This window comes from Nomascus leucogenys, chromosome 16 (assembly GCF_006542625.1).
Source record: "Nomascus leucogenys isolate Asia chromosome 16, Asia_NLE_v1, whole genome shotgun sequence".
Lineage (NCBI taxonomy): Eukaryota > Metazoa > Chordata > Mammalia > Primates > Hylobatidae > Nomascus > Nomascus leucogenys.
Window position 1 is genome coordinate 44,719,755 of NC_044396.1, and position 24,188 is coordinate 44,743,942.

Consider the following 24,188-nt stretch of genomic DNA (forward strand, 5'->3'; position numbering starts at 1 on the left):
ATTCATTGAGCACCTAGAATATGTGCCAAGTTCTGTGCTTTTTGCTGGATACAGATGGGAGTGAGCCTGGCCAAGTGTCTGCAGAGGGCAGGCCTTCCAGTGAGCTTGCTAAAGATTGGGAGGCTGCAGTGAGTGGATCATGGTGGCAAGTACTCTGAAATGCATGGTTCTCAGACGCCTGTAGTGAGAAAAGTGGTATCCAGCCACGTTCTTTCTCACCTGGAGCACATGCCATGTTTCACATCAGGTCAAAGGTAACAGATTAGAGGGGACTGGGTTTGACCAATACCAGGAAAAGGCTTCATATAACCGTATAGAATTGCAAAGCCAATCATTTTGTGGGGGGTTCCCCTGTAATAGTAATGATGATATGAATTTTGTTTGGATTTTTTCTTGTGTATTTGAAATGCACTAACTTGTTCTTTCTTTCTCCATAGGTAGTTTGCTGGATTTCCTGAAGAGTGATGAAGGTGGCAAAGTGCTGCTTCCAAAGCTCATTGACTTTTCTGCTCAGGTAACATATTCAAAAAGCCCCGTGTGCATGTGCATTTGCAAAGACTTCCCTGCGTCAAATTCATGAAGGAGTTATTGTTCCAGGGAGAAGGAATTTCTGTTGAATGTTTCCCAGCAGCAGTTATGAGAAAAAGACCTTCCACAATACATTTCTTGGAGATAGTAATAGGAGATTCACATGGATTGTGTGCACGTGTTGAGTTTTGACCTGGATATCGTCTTCTATAAGCCAAGTCAACCTCTTTATGTTCATTTCACAAGTCATAGAAACCGTGCAGCTGAATCAATCACTTTCTCAGCATTTGGGAGAGGCAGTTCCAGCCTATGTAAGCACAGCAGCTTTTAAATGATGCCTATGTTTTATTTAAGTTACGAATCGAATGTATGGATACTTTTAAGTCCTCTGTATTCTTGAAAACAGAGGAACTATGTCACTTTCCTGCTCCTCTTCTTCTCGCTCCTTCTTGTTGGATGTGCCATCAGGATTCTGTGAAATATTCATTTGTACTATTTTTAGTACTAGCCTAGGAGTTTCCTGTTTATTTACTTTGGAATCACATGTTTCCTGAAGTGTATTTAAGAGCAGAAGCAAGTTAGCCAGAAGCCCCGCAATGTGCCCAAAATATCAAGGAAATGCACACTTGAATGATGCCAGCTGCTGGCTTTTACTAGTTTCATTGTGTCCATTAGTAATGTTCAGCAATTTGCGTGCATGTTTCTCAGTATTGGCAATGGGTGGTTTCATGAAGCCCAGTGTATGTAGCAAAAGAGATTTATAGAAGTTCTAGGGAAGGCTGGTCCCTCTTTTAGTTAGGTCCCTCTTTTAGTTAGGAAATTGCTACGGCCTTCTTGGGAATACGAGATCCAAGGAATGCATGAGTACAGAGGTGAAGCACCTCACGTAAGGTAGGGCTGGACACAGGTTCTGTAATAGAGCATCGTGGGCTAAGCTGGCATTCAGCACCTGGAGACTGGAGTTTGTGTTCTGGCTCTGCCACTCGATAGCCATACTGCTTGCATTTCAGAAGCCCTTTGCCTATTTGGGCAAAGCAGGAATGGTAATTCCTGCTTTAAGGAGATGTTGTTGAGGGTCACATCAAACACAGATGTTGTTGTGTCACGTGCTTGGCACGGACACAAGCAGCTCTGAGCCTGCTGGTGGAAGCTGGAAAAACCCAAGGGAGGGCAATGCCCATCCTTCCAGTAAAGGTGTGTGATGGGTGAGTCACACTGCTCATGCTCAGGCATCCTCTCCACCTCCGGAACTTGGCAAGCCTAACAGGTTCCTCATCTGAGTTGGAAATTCAAGTGTGCCCTGAAATGCCAACATCTAATAGGAAAGAAGCATAATTGCTGTGGTGGAACAGAGGGGCAAGGAAAGGACCCAGCAGCCCTGCCTTTTTAGCCCTGTCCTCAAAGTCTATGCTGGCCCCTGGAAGGCTCCATGGGATTCCAAGGTTTCCAGAACTATAGTTTGAAAACCACCTCTCTGCAGTAAGAGGAATAGGTGGGGTTGGGCACAGCTCTAGAACCCATGTAGAAAACAGATCAGGAAATGGAGAAAGCAGAAGTCTGATAAACTTGGGCCATACTTACACGGATCAATGAGGCCCTCTACTCAGGTGGTGATTTGGGTGTCCCCATGGGTCAAGAGACTTGAGGAGTGTAACAAAGGTTTGTCACACTTGGACAGGGCTATGGAACATCGGGACACATGGCCTGGAGGGCCTGAGTGGTCACCGCTATTCCATCTGCTAGGGGTCTGATCTGTACCCACAGTTCTTTAGGGTAGAAATTACACACATTGTGTATGTACTGTACCCAGAGAATGACTTTATTTTGTCACATGGGTATTTTGTATTGGGTTTTGCATGGCTTATCTTGTAAGACTTTATCTTGACGTAGTCAAAGCTTTTAAGGTCCAAGTCAAAGCCTCTCTACTGAGTCTTTAATTTAGTGAATTACCACCATTCCCTCGAAGAGTAATTTTTCTAACCTCGAAGAGTAATTTTTCTAACCTAGAAATGAATAGGGGGAGAAGCTACTTTCTAGACCTTCACAGCTTACGAGGAAGGTTACCACAGATCCTGGCACTGACTGTGACTGTTGTGCTGCGGATTCCAGGGGACTTCAGTTGACTCTTCTGTCAACTCTGATGGGGCTGAGCCCCCTCGGTGACAGGAGGGGCTGGGGGCAATCAAGGTCAGCACCACTGGTCTCCATCCAAGCCAGTTTACCGAATCCAGCCCGTGCCAGGTGAACTCATGTTCACAGGTCCAGGGTCTCTTTCCTAGCAGTGGCCCCTTGGTGGAACCCATAGGACATCTGGCTCAAGTGCATTAACTGCTCAGTGTCACTGGGAGAGTCACGGGTCAGCAGCAGCCGGCAGGACCCTAAGTATGTTCATTCAGCACAAAATTCATTTTCCTTACAACTAAGCACTGGCTCCATTTGAGTTCATCTTTGCTCAAGCTGCAAACCTCACTCAGACTCTTTCCCAGCCCTTCCCTCAAGGTGGCGCTGGTGAGACCACCTGTTCTCCATCCTTAATCATTATCTGCTTCTTGTACCTGTGGCTTTTCTTATGATAATACAGATAATTTGAGAAGGGGATCTTACCCTTGGCAACAAGGAGTAGGGCCTGTACGCTTCAGCTTCAGCCTGAAATCCCATACCTTCCACTTCCACTTTCTGCTCACTGCACCTGCTCCCTCGTCCCCCTGGAATGCCCTCACTGATGACCACTGCTACCCAGCGCTCCTCCTCCTCCTTCACACACCTTTCTGAAATGATCTGTCTGTGCCAAGAAGGCCATCTCTGCATTATCTTACCTTTCCTTCTCTATCATGTGCCACTAATTAACTCTATCACTTTTCCATAGTGAATAACATGACAATAGAATTATTATTAAAGCTGCCCCACAGTGACAGAGATACCTGGGGCCCAGACACTTCGATAATCCAACCTTTTCTATACCTTCCCCCCACTTTACTATTTAGGGTGGAAATTTAGGGATAAAGCAGAAGAGGAATTACAGAAGTCCATTTGCTGTGTTAGCTGTAACTAAACAGTTAGTAGGCTGTGCGATAATGATGCGACTTGCTGTCTTCCATAACCCTTGTCAACAGCATCAGAGTTGGGAAATTGAATGTTCGCAAGGGGTGGTTAAATTCAGCAGATTTTCACAATGAGAGATTGGTCATTGGGAGTAGAAATAACCCAGTTTACTTCATCTTAGCCCTAGAAGAATAAGGGAAACTGTGAGGGGCAGAGTTGGGACTTTTCCCACCGTCTGTATTGGCCTCTTCTTCCCGCTCCCCACTACCCACTTCCCCATGCCCTATTCTCCCCTCCGCATTCCCCTGTCGCCCATTGAGACAGAAAGTGGCTAGGTGCACATGACAGCCTCACAGTTCATGTGAGAGCTGATTTCATCACTTCCTGTCTCAGGATGAGTTCTGAAAGACTTGTCTGAGCTCAAGTGTAATAATCCACACTCTCCAACCATCCATAGCCCATTCAACATAGATCAAGAAATCCTGACTACAGGAGCTTTACCCATTGCTTTTCTCTTTATATTAAATTAAGCAATTTAGTGCTTTTTATGCTGAAATAGGAAAATACCTCTTTGCAAAGGAAGTTTGATACTTTCAGAGCAGAGAGACTTTGCATAATTCCCTTTCAGCTTTTAGGCCCTAAGTCAGAGAAGAAAAATGAGCTTGGAAAGAAAAGGGGTTAAAACCAGTGGGGATTTCCTTCACCAGAAGCTGAGATGGAATCATAGACATGTCAAACTGAGAGGAAAAAGAAGTGAAAAATTTACAGTTGCAGTTTGGAGAGCAAATAAATCATCTTGTAATTCAGACCAAGTGAATCGAAGCATTTATTACTCTTTGGTGGCGGTATCTCTGAAGTGCAAAAATTACTAAAAGTGAAACAATTGTTTGTGAGTTAAATGTCAGTAAAAACTGCAAAATCAAGCCAAACAAAGTGGCATGCACCTATGATCGCAGCTACTTGGGAGGCTGAAACGGGCAGATTGCTTGAGGCCAGAACTTCAGGACCAGCCTGGACAACATGGCAAGAATCTGTCTCTTTAAAACAAAACAAAGCAAAACAAAAAACTTGCAAAATCAGAGTTGTTGTTATTATCATGGCAACAAGTAACATTTATTTTAGCTTCTTCTCGTTGATACAGCACTTCTACCTCCATTATCTAATTTGAGCCCAACAGCCTTGAAAGCATATATTTTGTTGTTTAGTACCTCTTACAGATAACAAGGTGAACTTGGACTTGGCCAAGGTTACCGAGCTAGTATGCGGAATTGCTGGGACTTGATCCAGGGACTTCTGACTCAAGATAACTGATTCTTTCCTCTGCAGCCTGCTGTTGTCTCATGGTTACAGTTGCTGCTATGGTCATTTTGCACTCAACACTACTGTGATATGCATTTTCCCCATTATGGATTTTGACCATCAAAATTAATGTTTTCTTTAGCTTTTTCCACCTCAAAAGTCTTTATTGCCAAGATGGAGATTATGCTCAAGGTATATTTTACCCCCAGTATTAAATTTAAAGCCACATTTTAAGGTGGAAATTGGTAAAACGAGGAGGGTAGGAAAACTCTATCTAGGAAGTTCCTGACCTTTTTGAGTAGGAGGGCGTTTTAACAGCAGAGCTTTCTGAGCACACCCTCATAGTTGTAGCTACTGAGTGAGAAAACAGTGTATAGACTGGGAATCCCTTGTAATATCTCTTGGTTGAAACTCACCAGTATGTTGGTGGTAAATCAGGCTTGAAGGGTCTAGAGGGGGAAGTTCTTGGGAAGTTTCTAGAATATTTGCCAATATCATCCATAGTGGGTCTCTTCTTCTCTCTCACTCATATTCCACCTCAAGGCTATTACCCCAGTGATTCAACTGCTTTATCTTCAAAGGCTTGATTAGTAATAACCTTTGACTGATAGTGTCCTCATGTTTAGTTCACTTAAGCTGGAGGGAGAGTTGCATTGAGATGTTGAGTCAGACGTGGCAAGTGGAAGCCGCAGGTGATTGACATGACTTGTGGTTTAACTAGGAGGCCAGATCTGCTCCCCACTCCATATATAATCTCCCCTCCACGTGGAAATTCTCATACGTGACTCTTACTGAGGCCTACACATTCCCAATCACTCTTTCAAGCACAAGAGGCTCCTTAGAGAGAAAAACAGCCAGCACTGAAGAAGGCATTCATGAATTTCATAGAGGAATCTGAGCCGGGTGCCGCTCTGGATACAGGGGCCACATAGTGGCCAGGATGTGATGGTCCCTGAGTGGGCATTGCTTGGAGCTGATGCTTGGAAACCTCAGCTTTCTCAGCATACAAATGTTAACACAGCTGGTGGTTAGCTCTTTCTCAGAATTTGAGAAATGTTGCCATGATTTTGTAAATGGAGCCTAGATGATGCTAATGATGGAGAAATCACTGAGCCAAGAACCAGAAAACCTGCTTCTGCATGGGGAAAATCACTTTGTGGGCACCAGTGTCCTCATCTGTGAGATGGGAGGCACAGGTTGGGTTTCCCACAGCCTCAGCTCTAATATTCCATGACTAGGGACCTCTCCTTCTATTTAGACTATCTACGTGAATCGTCACCGAAAGTTGCAACTAATGATTCTGAGGCTATACAGATGACATTGATATAAGACTTTAACGTTGCTCTAAATAAAGGAACACAAATATATCACTTTAATGCAGTACCTACATGTTGGGCACTTAAATGCTCTATTTATCTTTTTTGAATAATGAGTGTTACGTTTTCAGCTTAAACTTTGACCATGAAAACTTAGAAAATGGACAAATGAAACCAGTTACTGTCAGAATTGCAAAAGTGGATCATATGCAGTTTCCTTCTGAAAAAGCCAAAGGGATAGGAAACTGTCATTTAAAAATAGTATAAAACAGGAACTCTTTTTTTTTGTTTTTTTGGTAAGATGGGGGTGGGGCTGTTTTGCATATTTAAGCAAGAGGAATCATGACTGGCTGTTAAAATAGCAAATAAAGCAGAATTTATTTTTGCTTTAAATTTGATTGGGAAGCTTTGGGTTAGTGTATGGCGGAGGTGGTGGCGCTTTTGGCCTGCAGGCAAGATCTGTCTCTTAATGTTATTTTGACCAGGGGTGGCAATTTCTGGTGAGTGCTACCGTAAGTCACAAAATACTATTCTCTTTGGGTACTCATCATGGAAGCTTGCAGGGCTAGAATCCAACTGAAGTGGTTTAGGAGTGGGCAGAGTTTATCACCAGCTGGTCACAGTTGAAAAGTGGAGATGAAAGCAGTTTGAAATTAGCCGGGCTTGGTGGTGCGTGCCTGTAATCCCAGCTACTCCGAAGGCTGAGGTAGGAGAATTATTTGAACCCAGGAGGCAGAGGTTGCAGTGAGCCAAGATCACACCACTACACTCCAGCCTGAGTGACAGAGCAAGACTCCATCTCAAAAAAAAAAAAGAAAGGAAGGAAAGAAAGAAAGCAAGAAAGCATTTTGAAGGGAGCAGTGGAGAGTAAATTCCAGCTGACCTTTGTCTCCAGCACTTGGCTTGCTCTCCCTGAGCCCCCTCACCCTCTTGGTGTGGCCCCCTCCCGTTCACCCACACAGCTGTCCTGAGCACAGCCAGGCGCTGTGTCAGGAGGGATGAGCAAAGGGCACATGGCATGGAGTGGGGGGCAGGTGAGTTGCAGGCAAAGACAGGGTACAGCCCCGGGATATGGCAAGGGCTGTCAGAGCGGGCACCGCTTGCTACTTTCAGAGTACACAGAGGAGGATGGAGCGTAGTAGGGTGGGCTAGCAGGTGGAAGGTGGGCTTCCTGGAGGAGGTGACCCTGAGAGCCAGGATTAGCTGTGCTAGCTTGGGAAGGGGTGTGGATGCAGGGATGGGTCTTCAGTTTTAGGAACCTGGTGCATAAAGGCACAGAAAAGGAGTACACGGGGATGCAAGTGGGGGTATATGGAGAGAACAGCTTAGGAGGCACTCTGAGAGACATGGACATTAAGGAAACTAGGCCAAGCACAGTGGCTCATGGCTGTAATCTCAGCACTTTGGGAGGCCGAGGTGGGTGAATCACCTGAGGTCAGGAGTTTGAGACCTGCCTGGCCAACATGGTGAAACCCCATCTCTACTAAAAATACAAAAGTTAGCCGGGCATGGTGGTGCGCGCCTGTAATCCCAGCTACTCAGGATGCTTAGGCAGGAGAATCGCTTGAACCCAGAAGGCAAAGATTGCAGTGAGCCAAGATCATGCCACTGCACTCCAGCCTGGGCAACAAGAGCAAGACTCCGTCCAAAAAAAAAAAAAAAAACTAGACCTGTTCGTGGGCCGGCGCGGTGGCTCAACCCTGTAATCCCAGCACTTTGGGAAGCCGAGGCGGGCGGATCACGAGGTCAGGAGATCAAGACCATCCTGGCTAACACGGTGAAACCCCGTCTCTACTAAAAATACAAAAAATTAGCCGGGCGTGTTGGCGGGCGCCTGTAGGCCCAGCTACTCGGGAGGCTGAGGCAGGAGAATGACGTGAACCTGGGAGGCGGAGCTTGCAGTGAGCCGAGATCGCGCCACTGCACTCCAGCCTGGGGGACAGAGCAAGACTCCGTCTCAAAAAAAACAAAAACAAAAACAAAAAAAAACTAAACCTGTTCATTCTCAGTTGTGGAAGACTAAACTGTTTTGTAGATAACTCTGGTTTAAAAAATGTGTCTGTACAAAATAAAAATGCTTATACTCAGCAAATAGTTTCAACAGGACTTACAGTTTTACCCTTTTAGTCATTAGTGGATGCTTTTTGTATTTACTGTAATACGTATTCATGTTACCTCTGTTCTCCCCCAACACACCAAAGTGTTCTTTATAGAAATTGGTCTGTTTTGACTATTGGAGAATCACAGAGTTCTCAGCTTTTCATGCTCCTAAAATTTTGTTTTATTACTGTTTTTGTTGCTGTTTTTGTTTTGTTTTTTAAAACTGAGACCAGGAAGGGTGAGATGGAAAAGGAATGGGAGAGTTTGCGTTCTAGCCCAGAGCTCGTCTCTGTCTGGCACAGTGGCTCATGCCTGTAATCCCAGCTCTTTGGGAGGCTGAAGTGGGAGGGTTGTCTGAAGCTGGGAGTTTGAGTCCAGCCTGGGCAACACAGTGAGACTCCTATCTCCACCAAAAAAAAAAAAAAGTTAGCCAGGCCTGATGGTCGTGCCTGTAAACCCAGCTACTCAGGAGGCTGAGATGAGAGGATCGATCGAACCCAGGAAGTTGAGGCTCGAGTGAGCTATGATTACGCCCACTGCCCTCCAGCCTAGGTGACAGAGCAAGACCCTGCTTCTAAAAAAACAAAAGCAAACAGAGCTCGTCTCTAAAGGGTACACTCTGAAACGGACAGGACTTATTCTGAGCTTTTTCAATTCAGAGCTAGATTCTCAGGCCCTCTCTCCAACCCCTCATTAAAGCCAAGAAGCACCTGAAGGAGTTCAGCCCAAGTCTGGAGATAATTAAACCTCTCAACCAAGTGGCTTTCCTGGTGCTGTCCCTGAAGCAGGTGTGAGGCCTGAGTTATGAAACTGAGGTGGGTTGCTGGGGATAATGGGGATCGACTGAGCATTTCAGCAGGCATGTGATAGGATGAGACCTGTGCTTTAAAAGTTGCCCCAGCCACCGTATACAAAAATGATTAGAAGGGGTGAAAGCTAGAGTCCAGGGATGAGGGAGGGAGGATGGGCCTGAGCGAGGTCAGTGTTCCCTACCACAGGCACATAGAAATAGAGAAGGAATGTGCATGGGGCAGCTGAGGACCGCCATCGCGGGCACGGGGTTGAGGTGGCTGATGAAATTAGTTTTGCTGTACTGGGTTTGAAGTGCCATGAAACATCAGCTAGAGATGGGCAGCTAGTGTGGACAGGCATTTTAGTATAGGGGTCTGGGGCTAGAGGCTTCAGGGAGGCTGGCGCCACAGACAGTCATATGAATAGGGGTTGGATGAGGTCCCCTAGAGAGTGTGGGAAGGGGCAGAGGACAGCCCCAGACAGACCCCAAAGAAAGGGCTGAGAGGGACAAGTCAGAGAGCAGGCTGGGGACACCAGAAGCACAGTGCCTGTAAGGAGGAAGTGGGGTTGCAGCGCAGGTGACAGGGAGTTCTGAGGCACAGTCAGAGAGCAGGGAAACTGCCACGGGACTTTGTGACAGGGAAGTCTTTGACAACCTGGCTGGACCCTTCTTAGTGATGTGGTTTGGGTGGAAGCCAAGCCCTCGGCCTCTGCCTCTTCCTGATTCCTAGAACCCTGTTCTCTGCCTGCACAGGCTCCTCCCTAGCCCTGGCTGACTCCTCTTCCTTTTTCTTTCTCCTCTGCTGCTGCTCTTCTCTCCATGCCTCCCTGACCACTCAGCACACCTTACTCTTGAAAAAAATGTGATTTCTCTTTGTACTTAAATGGAACCATGCACTTCTCCTCATTCTTTTTTTTTTTTTTTTTTTTTTTTTGAGATGGAGTTTTGCTCTTGTCACCCAGGGTGGAGTGCAATGGCTCGATCTCGGCTCACCGCAACCTCCGCCTCCCAGGCTCAAGCAATTCTCCTGCCTCAGCCTCCCGAATAGCTGGGATTACAAGCGTGTGCCACCACGCCCAGCTAATTTTTGTATTATTAGTAGAGTTGGGTTTCACCATGTTGGCCAGGCTGGTCCTGAACTCCCAACCTCAGGGGATCCACCCGCCTCGGCCACCCAAAGCACTGGGATTACAGGCGTGAGCCACCACACCCAGCCTCATTCTTGTTTTTTAAAGTGGTTTTCTTCTGTGATGGAATAAAATGAAATAAAATTACTGAGAGAGGAACTTAAATTATTGGTTTTTAAAAATATATGGTTTTGTAGACTTCTGTAGAAACACAGCATTCTTCGCCTACCCTCAGAGCACGTGCTGTAGCTATGCATTTGTGTCTGTAGCTATGCAGCTCGTGGGGCTTTGTGAAACACAATGAGAAGCATCTAAAAACTGAGTCACCAAAAGTAGCCCTTGCCCCATTGAAGACTGATTTGACTTAAATGTGTATTCTGAGGTCAGTTTGGTGCCTGGAATGCGTTTCCCCAGGTTTCACTGAGGTCGGGATCTCAGGCCTCCACCCAGCACAGCTCTGCAGATATCACCCTGATTCAGCGTCACCCCAGGAAATGGTGTGTCTGGGCTCCTTGGTATGGTTTCTAAGGCAGCTCCTCTCTGCCAAGCAGCAGCCTGACACCGTGCCCAAGGCTCAGAGGGATGCCACAGCGTCTCCGGGGCTGCCAGAGGGCCGCCCACCCTGGTGGGGAAGACCCCAACTGAGCCCCTGCCACAGTTGCTGCCTCCTGGCCTCTTCCCCTCCCCACAAAAAGACCTGTTCCTTGGAGATGAGGCCTGCAGCTGACAGCCCTCCAGAGGCCCTGCCCCAGTAGGGCTCAGAGCCCATGTGCACAGGTGGCATTCCACCTAGGCAGGCCACAGTCCCCGGGAGGTGGCCACACAGGGTCCCCCTGAGCCATGGCTTTCTCAGCCAATGGTCTGCCCAGCCCTCCTCCCTCATAAGCAAGTCCTTTCATTTCTTCTTCCAAAATAGATCTCCCCCTCCAGGTCACCATTGTCTCTCATCTGCACTATTGCAGTTGCTGCTTTTTTTTTTGCCTTTTTTGAGATGGGGTCTCGCTATGTTATCCAGGCTGGAGTGCAGTGGCTATTCACAGGCATGATGCCACTACTCCTAAGCACAGGAGTTTTGACCTGCTCCGCTTCTGACCTGGGCCGGTTTACCCCTTCTTAACCAACCTAGAGGTCCTCCACTCCCAGGAGTCACCATATTGATTCCGAACTTAGTGTAGACACCGCATAGCAAACTGCAGCCCAGAGCTCCTGGGCTCAAGCCATCCTCCCACCTCAGCTTCCCAAGTAGCTGGGATTACAGGCACACACCATCGTGCCCCACAGTTGCTTCTTAACTGATGTTGTCCAGTTTGGCAAACAGAAGAAATTCAAGATATACAGTCAAATTTGGATTTTGGATAAACAATAGCTTTTAACAGAAGGGTGCCCATGTGTCTTCCCAGGCAGCCCTGCTCCTAATGAGCCTCCCTCCTGTCTCTTTGTCTACCCTCTTTCCAGGCTCCACAAAGTAGGCAGGGACAATTGGATGGTTTTAAAATTTTTGCCTTTTTAAAATTGTGGTGGTAAAATAAACACAAATTACACCATTTTAACCATGTCTACGTCTACGGTTGTTGGCAGTAAGAACATTCACATTGTTGTGAAACCATCACCAACATCCACCTGCAGAACTCTTTCATCTTCCCGGACAGAAACTCTGCGCCCACTCAATGCCAGCTCCCTGCGGCTGCTTGCTAGCCCCTGGCCCCCCCCGTGCTGTTCTCGGTCTCTGTGAATCTTACAGACTGGATGGTTTTGCATCCCTGCTCAGCTCCGTTCAGTGGGTTCCCACCACACCCAGAGAGACTCCCAACACCTGTGCATGTGACTGATTCCTCAGCACTGAGCCCACCACACGCTTCCCTATCCCAGTGCCTTTCCAGAGCCCACTTCCTGGAAGCTGCCGCCCTTTGTTCTGAGCCACACCACACCTCTTATCAATAGACGCCTTCCCTGACCTTCCTTCTGAAGCAGTTCTGAATCAGTTCCATCCCAACTCCTGCTTACTCCATTCTCCTCAGTCTTAGCCCCCGTCAATTTCTTCCATAGCATGTACTGCAATTTGAATTTTTTGATAAGTTCTTGTTTACCTTTTTATTCCCAGCACTTGGTGCAGTGCCTTGTATATAGTAGATGCTCAAAAATGCTTGTTGGATGACTATATTGGCCACAAAATGGGGATTGACTATATTCCGTTTAAAACAATAAATTCTTTATTCTCTGCTTCATACAGCTCTGAGTGAGTAACTAGAAGAACATATTTTTTGTGTGTTTAAAAAATTTTTTTAAGTATAGAGATAGGGTCTCACTATGTTGTTTAAGGCTGGTCTTGAACTCCTGAGTTCAAGCAGTCCTCCCACCTCGGCCTCCGAAAGTGCTGGGATTATAGGTGTGAGCCACCGTGCCCGGCCAGAACACATGCTTTTAAAAAGGTTTTCTGAGTCATTATTCAGGTGTATTTAACCATAAAGTATTTTCTTCCTCCTCTTCCTCTAACTATAGGTTTACTTTCCTGCACAAAACTTACTTCATTGGTTGAAATAAAACTGAGAAAAGAAGAAGGAAGTAAAATATAAGTATCTGGGCCTGTGGGAAAAACAAAGTGCCGCTTTGTTTCGCATTCCTTGTGGCATAAAGAACACCAGGAGGAATGAGAAATTGTAAATGAGATATTTGACATTGAAGCCAATGGCAGATGCATTCTGCTTAATTTGGAGGGAAAAAACCCCACAACTGAACAGCTTTGTCCTCCCCCAGTGTCATGCAGGGCCTCTCGTGGCCTCTCCCTGGGCACTGAACAGAGCCCTTTCTCAGCACCTGTTGGCAGAGGTTGATGCTAGAGTTCCCAGGGTGATGGACTGGCGGATTCTTAACAAACTCAGGATTTCCAGCTCTTGTTCATTTTCCACCCAGCGCCCCCAGTGTCCATAACATCATTATCTGGCAATGTTATATGTTACAGAGCCAACTACTTGCATGATTATTAAAATTACATTGATACTTCAGGTTGAATATCTGTTATTCAAAATGCTTAGGTCCACAAGTGCTTCAGATTTGGGTTTGTTTGTTTTTTTTAATCCTCAGATTTTGGAATATTTGCATTACACTTACTGATTAACCATTTCAAAGAGTTTTGAATCTTGGAGCAATATGGATTTTGGGTTTTTGGATTAGGTATGTTCAACCTGTAGTATTGTCAATGGGACCAATGGTGTGCTGAGGTATTTTTGATGCCTTACAAGGAGCTGTACGGCTTGATCTTCTTTACCACTTCCAGACCTTCTACCTCCCCCACCCAGGACCCCCAGCTTTGCAGTCCACACCATCAGACTGTGCCAGTCTGACTCACCTCACTGCTGTGGTCCTCAGATCCCCAAACACTCCTCCTTGCTGTGCTCAGCTCCGGCTGCCTTGCTGTTCCCAGCACAGCTCTGTCATCATTCCATCATTTGTAGCCATCCCCACCTTCAAATGCCGGCTTCTCTGTGTCTTGACCTCCTCCCCTCCAAGACTCTGCCCTCTCCCCTCGAGCCACTCTGTGGGCTAGCCAATTCCACTGCCTTTTGCTTCATTTGATCGTTTCCACTTCAGCCATCGCCTCCCTTCTGTCCACTCACCCTCCTACAGCTGCTCCAGCCCCTACAGCCTCACCCTCTCGCCAGCACTTCCCATCCCTTGAACCTGCCGGTCCCTACCTCCCCTCCACTCCTGCTTCTCTTCTCTCCTCCCCTAGCTTGGAGACACTCATTGCCCCTCCCCCGTGTCATATGCACCTGGTAAAATCCCAGCCCTATGGAAGTCCGACCCTTCACCTATTTTGCCCCCACATCCGCACAACAGCTGTGACCTGCATTGAGGTGCCTAGCAGCTTTCTGCATTTCCAGTTCAAGAGCACCAGCCTGAGGAGCCTCATGAACCCCGACATGTGCCCAGTCTGTTCCCTCTCACTGCCTGCTAGAAACAATGCCCCACCTTTCCCTTCTCTGCCCTCAATCCTTCCCCTACTTGCCTCTCTCTCTGTGAATTCCCTGCTGTCTCTTTCCCTGAGACAAGAGAAGCTGCCAGCCAAGAGCCCTGACGTGCACCGGGTCCTGTGCTCTCTTGCTGTTTCAAGACATTGTTCTAGAAATTCTGCATTAGCGTTTTCCCTCACTTCTGCACTTTCCATAGGAATCAAAGTAAAGCCTTCACTTTCCCCTACATCTCTCTCCAGCTACCTCAGCCTTCAGGTGTCTCCTCCCCCTGACAACAGAAGTGCTTTAAGAACTATGCTCAGTTTTCCCCAGTTCTCCCCCACTCGCCCTCTCTTGAACCTCCCACCACTCGACCCCAGCAGCACAAGTCAGCAGTGACCCTCAGGACACTACATCCAAAGGGCACCCATTTCTCAGCGTCTTCCTAGCTGCCCACCAGCAGGGTCTGCTGTTGTCTGTCTCACTCCCCCATGGCACGTTTTCCTCATTTGGCTTCTGGGACACTGTTCTCTGCTTTTCCTTCCCCCTCACCAGCCAGCTCCTCATTTGCCCAATGGTTAAACCTTGCAATGTCCCAGAACTCACTCGACCTTTTTTTTCTCCACACTAAGTCTCCTAAGTGATTCCATTGAAAGCATTGTATTTATTTCCTGGGGCTGTCAGGGTGCTTAAAACAACAGAAATGTATTTTCCCACAGTCCTGGAGGCCAAAAGTCTGGAATGAAGGTGTAGGCAGGGCTGTGCTCCCAGGTTCTTGGGAAGAATCCTTCCGTACCTCTTCCAGCTCCTGGCAGCTCCGGTGTTCCATTCCATGTCTTGTTGGCCGCACTGCTCCTCTTCCCACCTCTGTTTTCCTGTGGCCTTCTCTGAGTCTGTGTCTCAGACCTTCCTCTGCCATTCTCTCATAAAGGTACCAGTGGTTGGATTTAGGGCCCACCCTAAATCCAGGGTGGGATTTCATTTTGAGATCCTTAATTAAATCTGGAAAGACTCTATTTCCAAATAAGGCCACATTCTGAGGTCCCGGGTGGTCGTGAGTTTTGGGGGACATTAGTTAATCCTGCACAACTGTCTAGACTCTGGCCACTCCGAAGCTTCTAGCTCCAGCCCAAACTGCTCCCGTGAGCCCCTGCTGGCTCAGCATCTGTCCAAAGATGTGTGTTGGGCATGTCAAACTCAATGCACCCCAACTCAGTGCCTATTACCCTCTTTTCCAAAACCAGTGCCAGCTGCCATCTTCTCCCTTTTGTTGATGGCAGCTCTGTCCTTGGAGCTGTCAGGTCCCAACACTCAAAGTCATTCTTGACCCTCTTCCTCTTACATTGCATATCCAATTTCTCAGCAAGTCTGGGGTTCTACCCTCAAAGTAGATTCACCTTCCTAACTCCTGCACATGGTCACTGTGACCCAACTTGAATACCCACCAAAAGTGAGCAATCTAGGAGCTGGCTGTCTACTCCTGTGCTCAGCTGTGGCTCCCACCAGCCCAGTGGTCACACAGCAGTCAGAGCAATGCTTTGAGGCATAAATCAGATAACCCCCTCACTCTCAGCCCTCCAGTTCCTCTTGGCCTCACTCGGAATGCAGGGGGAAGCCCCCAAAATGGCCATTTGCCTGCAGTGTGTGTCAGTCATGATGTAGATTTGCTTTCAGAAGTTACTCCTTTCTATACATTTTTTATTGTCTTATTTGTTTGGAAATCTATATTTCAGGGTTTCATATGCTTATCATTAAACTCACCTTGGATTCTTGTTTAAAATCTGCAGGTGTCTAGGTAGGTGCCTCTCCCTGTTAGCAGTCATTAAGGACTAGGGCCCTGAATAAGCCGCAGGGGTCCTGTGGGCTTCAATAGTCGGGAAACACTGCCATTGAGAAGTTACTGAACCGAGCAAGTGATCCTTTTTCTAGGTCATGCATCTTGCAAGGGAATGCTGCTTTTCCCCATTAGAAAGCTGCAGTGCTGGGGGGGAGCTGTACTTCTCTCACTGCTGTAAGTGAGTGAAGCCCAGTAATTGTTTGCCCAAATCACTAGGCATGGACAAATCCTACCTGGTGAGCAAAATGCTTGACCTTGCTTCTTCCTCAGCTTCAGCCCTTGCAGCCACACCCACCCGCTGTTGCCCCCACATCCTTAGGAAAAGGAAAATTCAGGAGCAGCCACAGAGAGCAGACGTCACAGGCTTCCCTCGCAAACACACAGTATTTTGAAAACGCACTTCAAAGGGGTTGAAATATAAATAAAGAGGATAGCAAATCTGTTTCAGGTATATTTGGAATTTGTTAGATCTTGTTACAGATTTCCTTTAAGTTTGTCACAGGACAAATAAGTCAGGGATTGTTTTCGGAGCCCAGGCGCTGTCTTTGTACAGGAATTCTTTTCAGAATTCCGTCAAGTTCTTTAAGGTATTTTGTCTTAGTTGAAATATAGCACAGCTGCCTGCTGTGTATTTTCTTCTTCTCAGCTATCTGACATGGTATATATTCATGTGCTGAATTATTATTTTCTGTCTTCCCCCATCAAAGAGTAAACTCTGCAGGCAAGGACTGTTTAGTGGACCTGCAACTGGGTGGGGTTTGTGGCATACAGGCAGGACTCTGTGTGGTTTGATGGAAGGGGAAATGTCAGTTCTCGTAAGCTAATGGAGATACCTTGACCTTCAGTCTTTTAATATACTAAGGGTGACCGGGCTCAGTGGCTCATGTCTGAAATCCCAACATTTTGGGAGGCTGAGGCAGGAGGAGGAGGATCAGTTGAACCCAGGAGTTCGAGACCTGCCTGGGGCAATATAGTGAGACCTCATCTCTACAAAAAAATACACAAAATTAGCTGGGTGTGGCAGTGAGCACCTGTGGTCCCAGTTACTCAGGAGGCTGAGGTGGGAAGATTGCTTAAGTCCTGTAGGTTGAGGCTGCAGTGAGCTGTGATCCTGCCACTGCCCTCTGTCCTGGGCATCAGAATGAGACCTTGTCTCAAAAAAAAAAAAACCCACCAGAATCCCCAAAACAACAACAAAAAAACTCTACCTTATGTATATACTAAGGGAGTAGTCATGGCATAGCATCATAGTAACATTACAAATAGCAGCCATATCCCTTTACATTCCTGCCAGCAGTGTGTGAGATTTCCAGTTTCTCCACATCCTCACTAACACTTGTTATTTTCTGGGTTTTGATAATATCCATCTTTGGGGTAGTACAGTGAGTTTTGAAATATGTATCCCAGTGACATAGTTCAGTGAGTTTTTGCAAGAGAAAGTAAACGGGTATTCATTGACAAACTTTTCTTCCTGTTTTCTAAAGAAGGTAATTCTGTTTCGTGGACACTTAATGATTTAAATATGGGTATTTGGTGAAGCTGTCATTTTGAAAATCATCTCTCCCTAAGGCATTGTGGGTCCTTGCATGCCGATGGATTGACTAGATTTTGAGCAGTCACAGAAATCTCCACCAGCCTTAAGCTTGGATATGCCAAACACTGCCTCATCTTTGAGCTATGAAGGTAGTCTAACAGACTGCAAGTGCAAGCTTTAACTTGACTGTTTATTATGATTATTATTATTTTGGAGACCGGATCTCTTTCTGTTGTCCTAGGCTAGAGAGCAGTGATGTGATCATAGCTCACTGCAGCCTCAAACTCCTAGGCTCAAGCAATACTCCTGCCTCAGCTTCCCAGGTAGCTGGGACTACAAGCATGTGCCACTACACCCGGCTAATTTTTAATTTTTTGTAAAGATGGGGTCTTGTTATGTTGTCCAGGGTGTTCTGAACTCAAGTGATCCTTCCTGCTTGTCCTCACAAAGCATTGGGATTACAGGTGGGAGCCGCCACATTCAGCCTAAGTTGACCACTTTTTAAATTATCTGATTTTCTTATTTCTTTTTGCCTTTTTTTTCCACTGTCAACTTGGTGAGCATTGTATTTTTAGAATAGAATAAAAAGAATCTTTTCTTGCCAGGCACGGTGGCTCATGCCTGTAATTTCAGCACTTTAGGAGGCCGAGGCAGGCAGATCACCTGAGATCAGGAGTTCGAGACCATACTGGGGAATGTGATGAAACACCATCTCTACTAAAATACAAAAAGTTAGCTGAGTGTGGTGGCGAGTGGGTCCCAGCTACTGGGGAGGCTGAGGCACAAGAATTGCTCGAGCCCCGGAGGTGGAGGTTACAGTGAGCCAAGATTGGGCCACTGCACTCTAGCTTGGGCTACAAGGTGAGACTTCATCTCAAAAAAAAAAAAAAAAAAAAAAAGAATCTTTTCTGTTTATTTATTTATTTTGAGACAGAGTCTCACTCTGTTGCCCAGGCTGGAGTGCAGTGGTGCAATCTTGTCTTGCAACCTCCACCTCCTGGGTTCAAGCCTCAGCTTCCCAAATAGCTGGGATTATGGGTGCCCGCTACCACACCTAGCCAAGTTTTGTATTTTAGTGGAGACAGGGTTTCACCACATTGGCCAGGCTGGTCTCGAACTCCTAGCCTCAAGTGATCCACCCACCTCTTCCTCCCAAAGTGCTGGGATTATAGGCATGAGCCACCATGGCCAGCTCAAATCCTTTCTTTTTAAAGGAAGGAGCCGGTGTGGATGAATGCTTAAGAGCACAGACTCTTAAGCCTGGACCAGCTAGACTCAGGTTGGAATCCTGGCCTTTCTAGGGAAATTGTAACCTCTCCAAGACTCAGCTTCATCCTCATTACTATGAATATAACCTACTTTATGGGCTTATTTTAACAACATGCCTAGCACAGTGCCTGGGCAAGTAGTAGCTAATACATGGTAGCTATCATCATCATCATCAAAGTATAGATTTCACTATTTCTTAGCAGTTATACTTGGAAAAGGAGACTATTATGATAACCAAATAAAGCTAAAATAAAATTTCCAAGAAATTTTGATCCCAAAAAAGTAGAGTACAAACAAGCATGCCTGAGCTCTCTGTTCCATCCCTTTCCTCCATCTAAATTATGGATTGAAGATCAGAGGAATCTAGTGTTGGGGAATCAATGAATATTAACAAGTAGAAAAGTGTTTCTGTGACAACTGTTGAGAGGTATAAAACAAATGCTGTCATATTTGCAGTACAGACAAGATGTGTTCTTAAACTTTCTTTTTGCAAACTCCCTGGTGTGTGTGTGTGTGTATTTACATCCTATTTTTCTGTTCTTATCATTAAATGGTCTTTTTAGGTCAGTTTGGGATTGACTCCAGGGGCTTCCTGTTACAAAAAATCCTTTAGAGAGACTGTAGGTTTTACTAAATTTCTACTTATTTTTCAGTTCCAACTTATTAATATTGTTATTTTATAGGCTTCCTAGAGCTTTTGAACATCATTAATTATGTGAATTCTTTTTTTTCTCAAGCATAGGAAGACAATACATCCTTAGAGAGTAAGGCAAACAGTGCCTAGTAAAACAGGTAAAGCACCAGGAAAATCAGATCTTCATTTTTCCTACTTTTTGATAGGTTTCTCATTTAATTTTTCTCACTGCTTGTCTAGATGACAAATGTTTTCCAAGCAGCCAATTCTAAGACAGGTTGCGTTTTCAGTTCCAGTTTCTCATTTAGGCTGGAATTTCCTGGGGTAGATTTTAGCTTTGCTTGAGAGATCACATTCAGCCCCTCAGTGAGGTTCCTTTGATCCCTTTTTTCCCTCAGTCATCTGACAGAAATGGGGGTTCTTCTCATTAAAGTGAAAAAAAAAAACCCCAAAAAACAAAAACTCACCGAACAAGATAGCCTTGCTTGTCTTTGCCAATTTCTCAAAAAGCAATAGTAATTAGGATGAACAGAAGAGCACTAAAGCAAGATTTCCAGAGTGAGGTCATCCACACAACACTTCATTATTTGTCCAAAGCATTGCTCATGTTCTCTGGTGGTAGCAGCCGAGTATGTGTGCTGAGCAAACAGTCCACAGGGCACATGCCCAGCAAGGCTGGTGATGGCTCAGAGCCTGCGCCTCGGGTGGGAGAGAGCTTGCTGGAAGCCACTTTCACTGTGTGGGGTGCTGGGGTTGACAGACTTCTCATTGGGCCTTTGAGAAAAGCGGGAAAAGATGAATGACCTGTATGGTCATCACTAGGTAGGGGCATTATTTGAGCTCTGCTTGGATTTGTAAAACATAATTGAGATTGCCCTCTCCATCAAACCCGCATAAAAGAAGTCTATCTGATATATTACCTAGGGCCTTGGTGGTTAGGAATTTCCCATCTCTGGTGTGGTCATAGGCAACCCACTTCTCAGTGAGTGTGTTTGATGACACAAAACCGCAGTCCCTCATGAGGGAGAGCCCAGTTGCCTTTCCTCGAGAAGGTCCAGGCAGGTGCATGTGGATAGGGCTTGCTGAGCCTACTCACATGGGCACTCCCTATTCAGGAAATAGCGACTTGGACTTTCTACTTTAACATTGTTAGAAGAAAGGGAATTTAAATGAGTGCATTCCACTCAAATGTTTTCTAAAACTTTGGTCTAATTTAACCAAACCAAAAACCATCTGAGACAGGTCTCGATCAATTTAGAGGTTTATTTTGCCGAGGTTGAGGACCATGGCTCAGCCACCAGAGATCCTGGGAACATGTGTCCAAGGTGGCTGGGATACAGCTTGATCTTACACATTTTAGGGAGACAGAAGTTATAGGCAAAGACATAAATCGGTACACATAAGGTGTACATTGGTTCAGCCCAGGAAGGTGGGATGTCTTGAAGCTGGGAGGGGAGGCTTCCAGGCCATAGGATTTCCTGATTGGCCAGGCACAGTGGCTCATGCCTGTAATCCCAGTACTTTGTGAGGCCGAAGTGGGTGGATCTCCTGGGGTCAGGAGTTTGAGACCAGCCTGGCCAACATGGCAAAACACTGTCTCTACTAAAAATATAAAAATTAGCCAGACATGGTGGCCGGCACCTGTAGTCCCAGCAACTCAGGAGACTGAGGCAGGAGAATCACTTGAACCCAGGAGGTGGAGGTTGCAGTGAGCTGAGACTGTGCCACTGCACTCCAGCCTGGGTGATAGAGCGAGACTCTGCCTCCAAAAAAAAAAAAGTCCCGATTGGCCATTGGTTGAAGGAGTTAAGCTTTGCCTGAAGTTGTAGTAAGCTTGAGTTAAGGTATGGGAAGTGGTGGTTGTAGAAGCAAAGGTTCTTATTATGTAGACGAAGACTTCAGGTAGCAGGCCTCAGAGGGAACAGATGTGAATGTCTCTTATGGGACCTTAAAAGGTGTCAGTTAAATCTCTCCTGGATCAGGAAAAGACCTGGAAAGGGAATGGGATTCTCTACAGAATATAAATTTCCCCCATAAAAGATGACTTTGCAGGGCCGTTTCAAAATTTGTCAAAGGAATATATTTTAAGGTAAAATACTTTGATCTTCTTTAGAACCTGTTATCTGTCATGCAATGTTATACTAAAGTCTGGTTGGAATTTGGTATCTTATTGCTACAAAGAGTCTGTTTATCAGTCTCAGGATCTCTATTTTAATGTAAATGCTGGTCATTGGTGTCTACAATCCAAAAGGGAGAAGGGCATAATGAGTCATGTCCAGTTCCCCCTTCTCATCATGGCCTGAACTAGTTTTTCAGGTTTCTTTGAAATCCCCTGGGCCAAAGTGAGGGTCTACCCAGTTGGTTAAGGGACTTAGAATTTTAATTTTGGTTTACATATTTTAAACCTCATACCCTGGGGAAAAATTTATTTGCAAAGTAAATAGGACTCTAAATTTTGTGTTCTGTCCCCACCCTGCCTAGCATAAGTGTGTGCCTATATAAGGGTGTCTGTGTGTGTGAAATCGTACTAGAGATGTGATATACCAACAAATAGAGACACGCCGGCAGCACTACCATGTCAACTTAAGCAGCTGTGTCCATAGTGGCCTCTGAGATGCTGCTCGGGGTCTGAGGTCTATCCCTGATCCCACTCCGCCACCAGCCCTGACAGCTGGGTTGCCTCCACCTGGAGGAAGTGGCACCTTTTCTCACCTGCTGTGGCCCCAAGGGTGTCTCTGTTGAAGGGTTGACACTTCCTGTTTCACACCAGCAGTGGGGGAGAAAGTCCTGCCCCTTTGGGGTCAGAACGTTGGGTAAGACCTTACTTCTCTCTTTCTCTGGTCCACGTCTGCCTCTAGCTGCCTCAAAGCCCTGACTTATGGAAGGCATCTGTTCAGCTGACTGGCAGTGGAGGAAGAGGCAGACACTTGGTGACTAACTCCTTTTCTTCTCATTGTACATTACAAAGGCCACTGTGGATGACTGGAAGTCTATCTATCCAGCCAAACAAGATAAGGCTGCACATTAACTCAGGAAGCATTATTATTAATATGTTCTGTGTACCTAGACTTTTCATTGTGTACAAGATGCCGAGAGTTTCACCAGAATCCCCCACCCCCAGGATTTGCTCTCTGACCCCGTAGTTCTGTGCCTCCTCCCAGGACAGCAGTGGGCTCAGCACGGTCTTATTTGTCATTGGCTTCAGGCACAGGCGTTTTCAGGAAACAATCGCCTTGCTCCACACCCAGAGTTTTGGTCATGGTGCACCCCCACAGGCTCCCTTGTCCCTGTGCTCAGTAAACCGCTTTTTAAAAATGAAAATGAAAAACACAGAAACAGCACAGGTAGAAAATATCATCATATGTTTTCACTGAAGGCAAAAAAAGAAACTAAAAAATGTGCATCAGCCATGCTATTTGAATCAAAGAGCACGAGAAACATCAGCACATCTCAGCTTAAGTCAAGAGTACGGAAACCTCACTGACATCGTCTCTTTACATGATTAGTCTCATTTTTGGTAATAGGGATGCTTTTTATTTCAGATTTCCAGTAGCTTCACACATCAACTTTCTAAGACAGAGTTAGACATCAGCACTGGATGAAAGAGACAGTTTAAATTAGTTCTTTGTTGTTGGCAGGTGGTTTAGAAAGTTGGGGCATTCTTGTCTTTGTTCACCCCTGGGCCTGACATTATGATGAAGAGAATCACATGGCCTAAGATAAAGAGAATCTCCTCATTTGCTTTAGAACCAAAAGATTGTATCGGTTTCCCAAGCCCTGTGAGTAATGGCTCCAGGCCCAGAGCCGTGATAGAGAGGGAGAGGAACTGGGGCCTGACCCTGTATCCCCTGCCTCCAAGCCATGAGGCCCACAGGGTCCTGACCTAAGTTGCAGGAAAAACAAGCTCAAGCCATGTGTTCCAAACAGTTGATGGGCTAGGAATTCTTCCAAGGTGTTTGGAGAGCCTTCCTCACCTGCGCCTTCCCTCACCCCAGCTCCATATGGAGCCTCCTCCTTCCTGCCTGGGCTCCTTATGCTGGCCCTGCACATCTTACTCCTTCTTTTGTTAAGCTGAGTTGCATCCGGACTTCCTCCCCAACCGTTATGATGGTAACAGTCCACCTGTGAGGTTGCGCAAAGGCAACATGTTGAGACTAAGATTTTGTTGCAGTCCTAAAATAGCTTAAGCTTTCAAGCCAATGATCTAGTGCTGTGCTTCTCAAACTCTAAGCTCTGGAGGCTGGGAAGTCCAAGATCAAGACGCCAGTAGATACAGTGCCTGGCGAGGTGCTTCTTTCTGTGTCCTCACATGGAAGAAGGTGGAAGGGCAAAAAAAGGGTCAAACTCTCTGTGAAGCCTATTTTATAAGGGCCTTAATCCAATTTATGAGGGAGGATGTCTCATGACCCAATCACCTCCTAAAGGCCTCCCCTCTTAATACGATTGCATTGGAGATTAAGTTTCAACATGAATTTGGAGGGACACATTCAGACCACAGCATTTGCAATTGGGGTAAGATTGCCCCCAAGGGAGCAAAAATTGATCCCTTAGGGGTGATAAAAATCTTAGATATTACAATAGTTTGTGGCCCTCCAAAGTTCATACCTACCTAATACAACCTTCTTTCCTCATATTTAATTTCTCCTGTTAAGGATGCCTTAACTTTTAATTTTAATTTTAATTCAGTAATTCTTCCTGGAGGAATAATAATGAAAAAAAAGTTTGAGAAACAATGTTCTAGACAGAAACAACCTAAACA

The 24,188-nt window shown here is 46.0% G+C and overlaps 1 protein-coding gene across 3 annotated transcripts in view; it reads left to right on the forward strand.

The window, feature by feature from the left end:
* LYN (LYN proto-oncogene, Src family tyrosine kinase) overlaps positions 1-24,188 on the forward strand; it is a 163,750-nt gene that overhangs the window by 119,657 nt on the left and 19,905 nt on the right. For all 3 annotated transcript variants that reach the window (XM_030794988.1, XM_003255972.4, XM_003255973.4), the window contains one exon: positions 438-514. In XM_030794988.1, the coding sequence (XP_030650848.1) occupies positions 438-514 (77 nt within the window). The remainder of the gene's footprint in view (positions 1-437; positions 515-24,188) is intronic.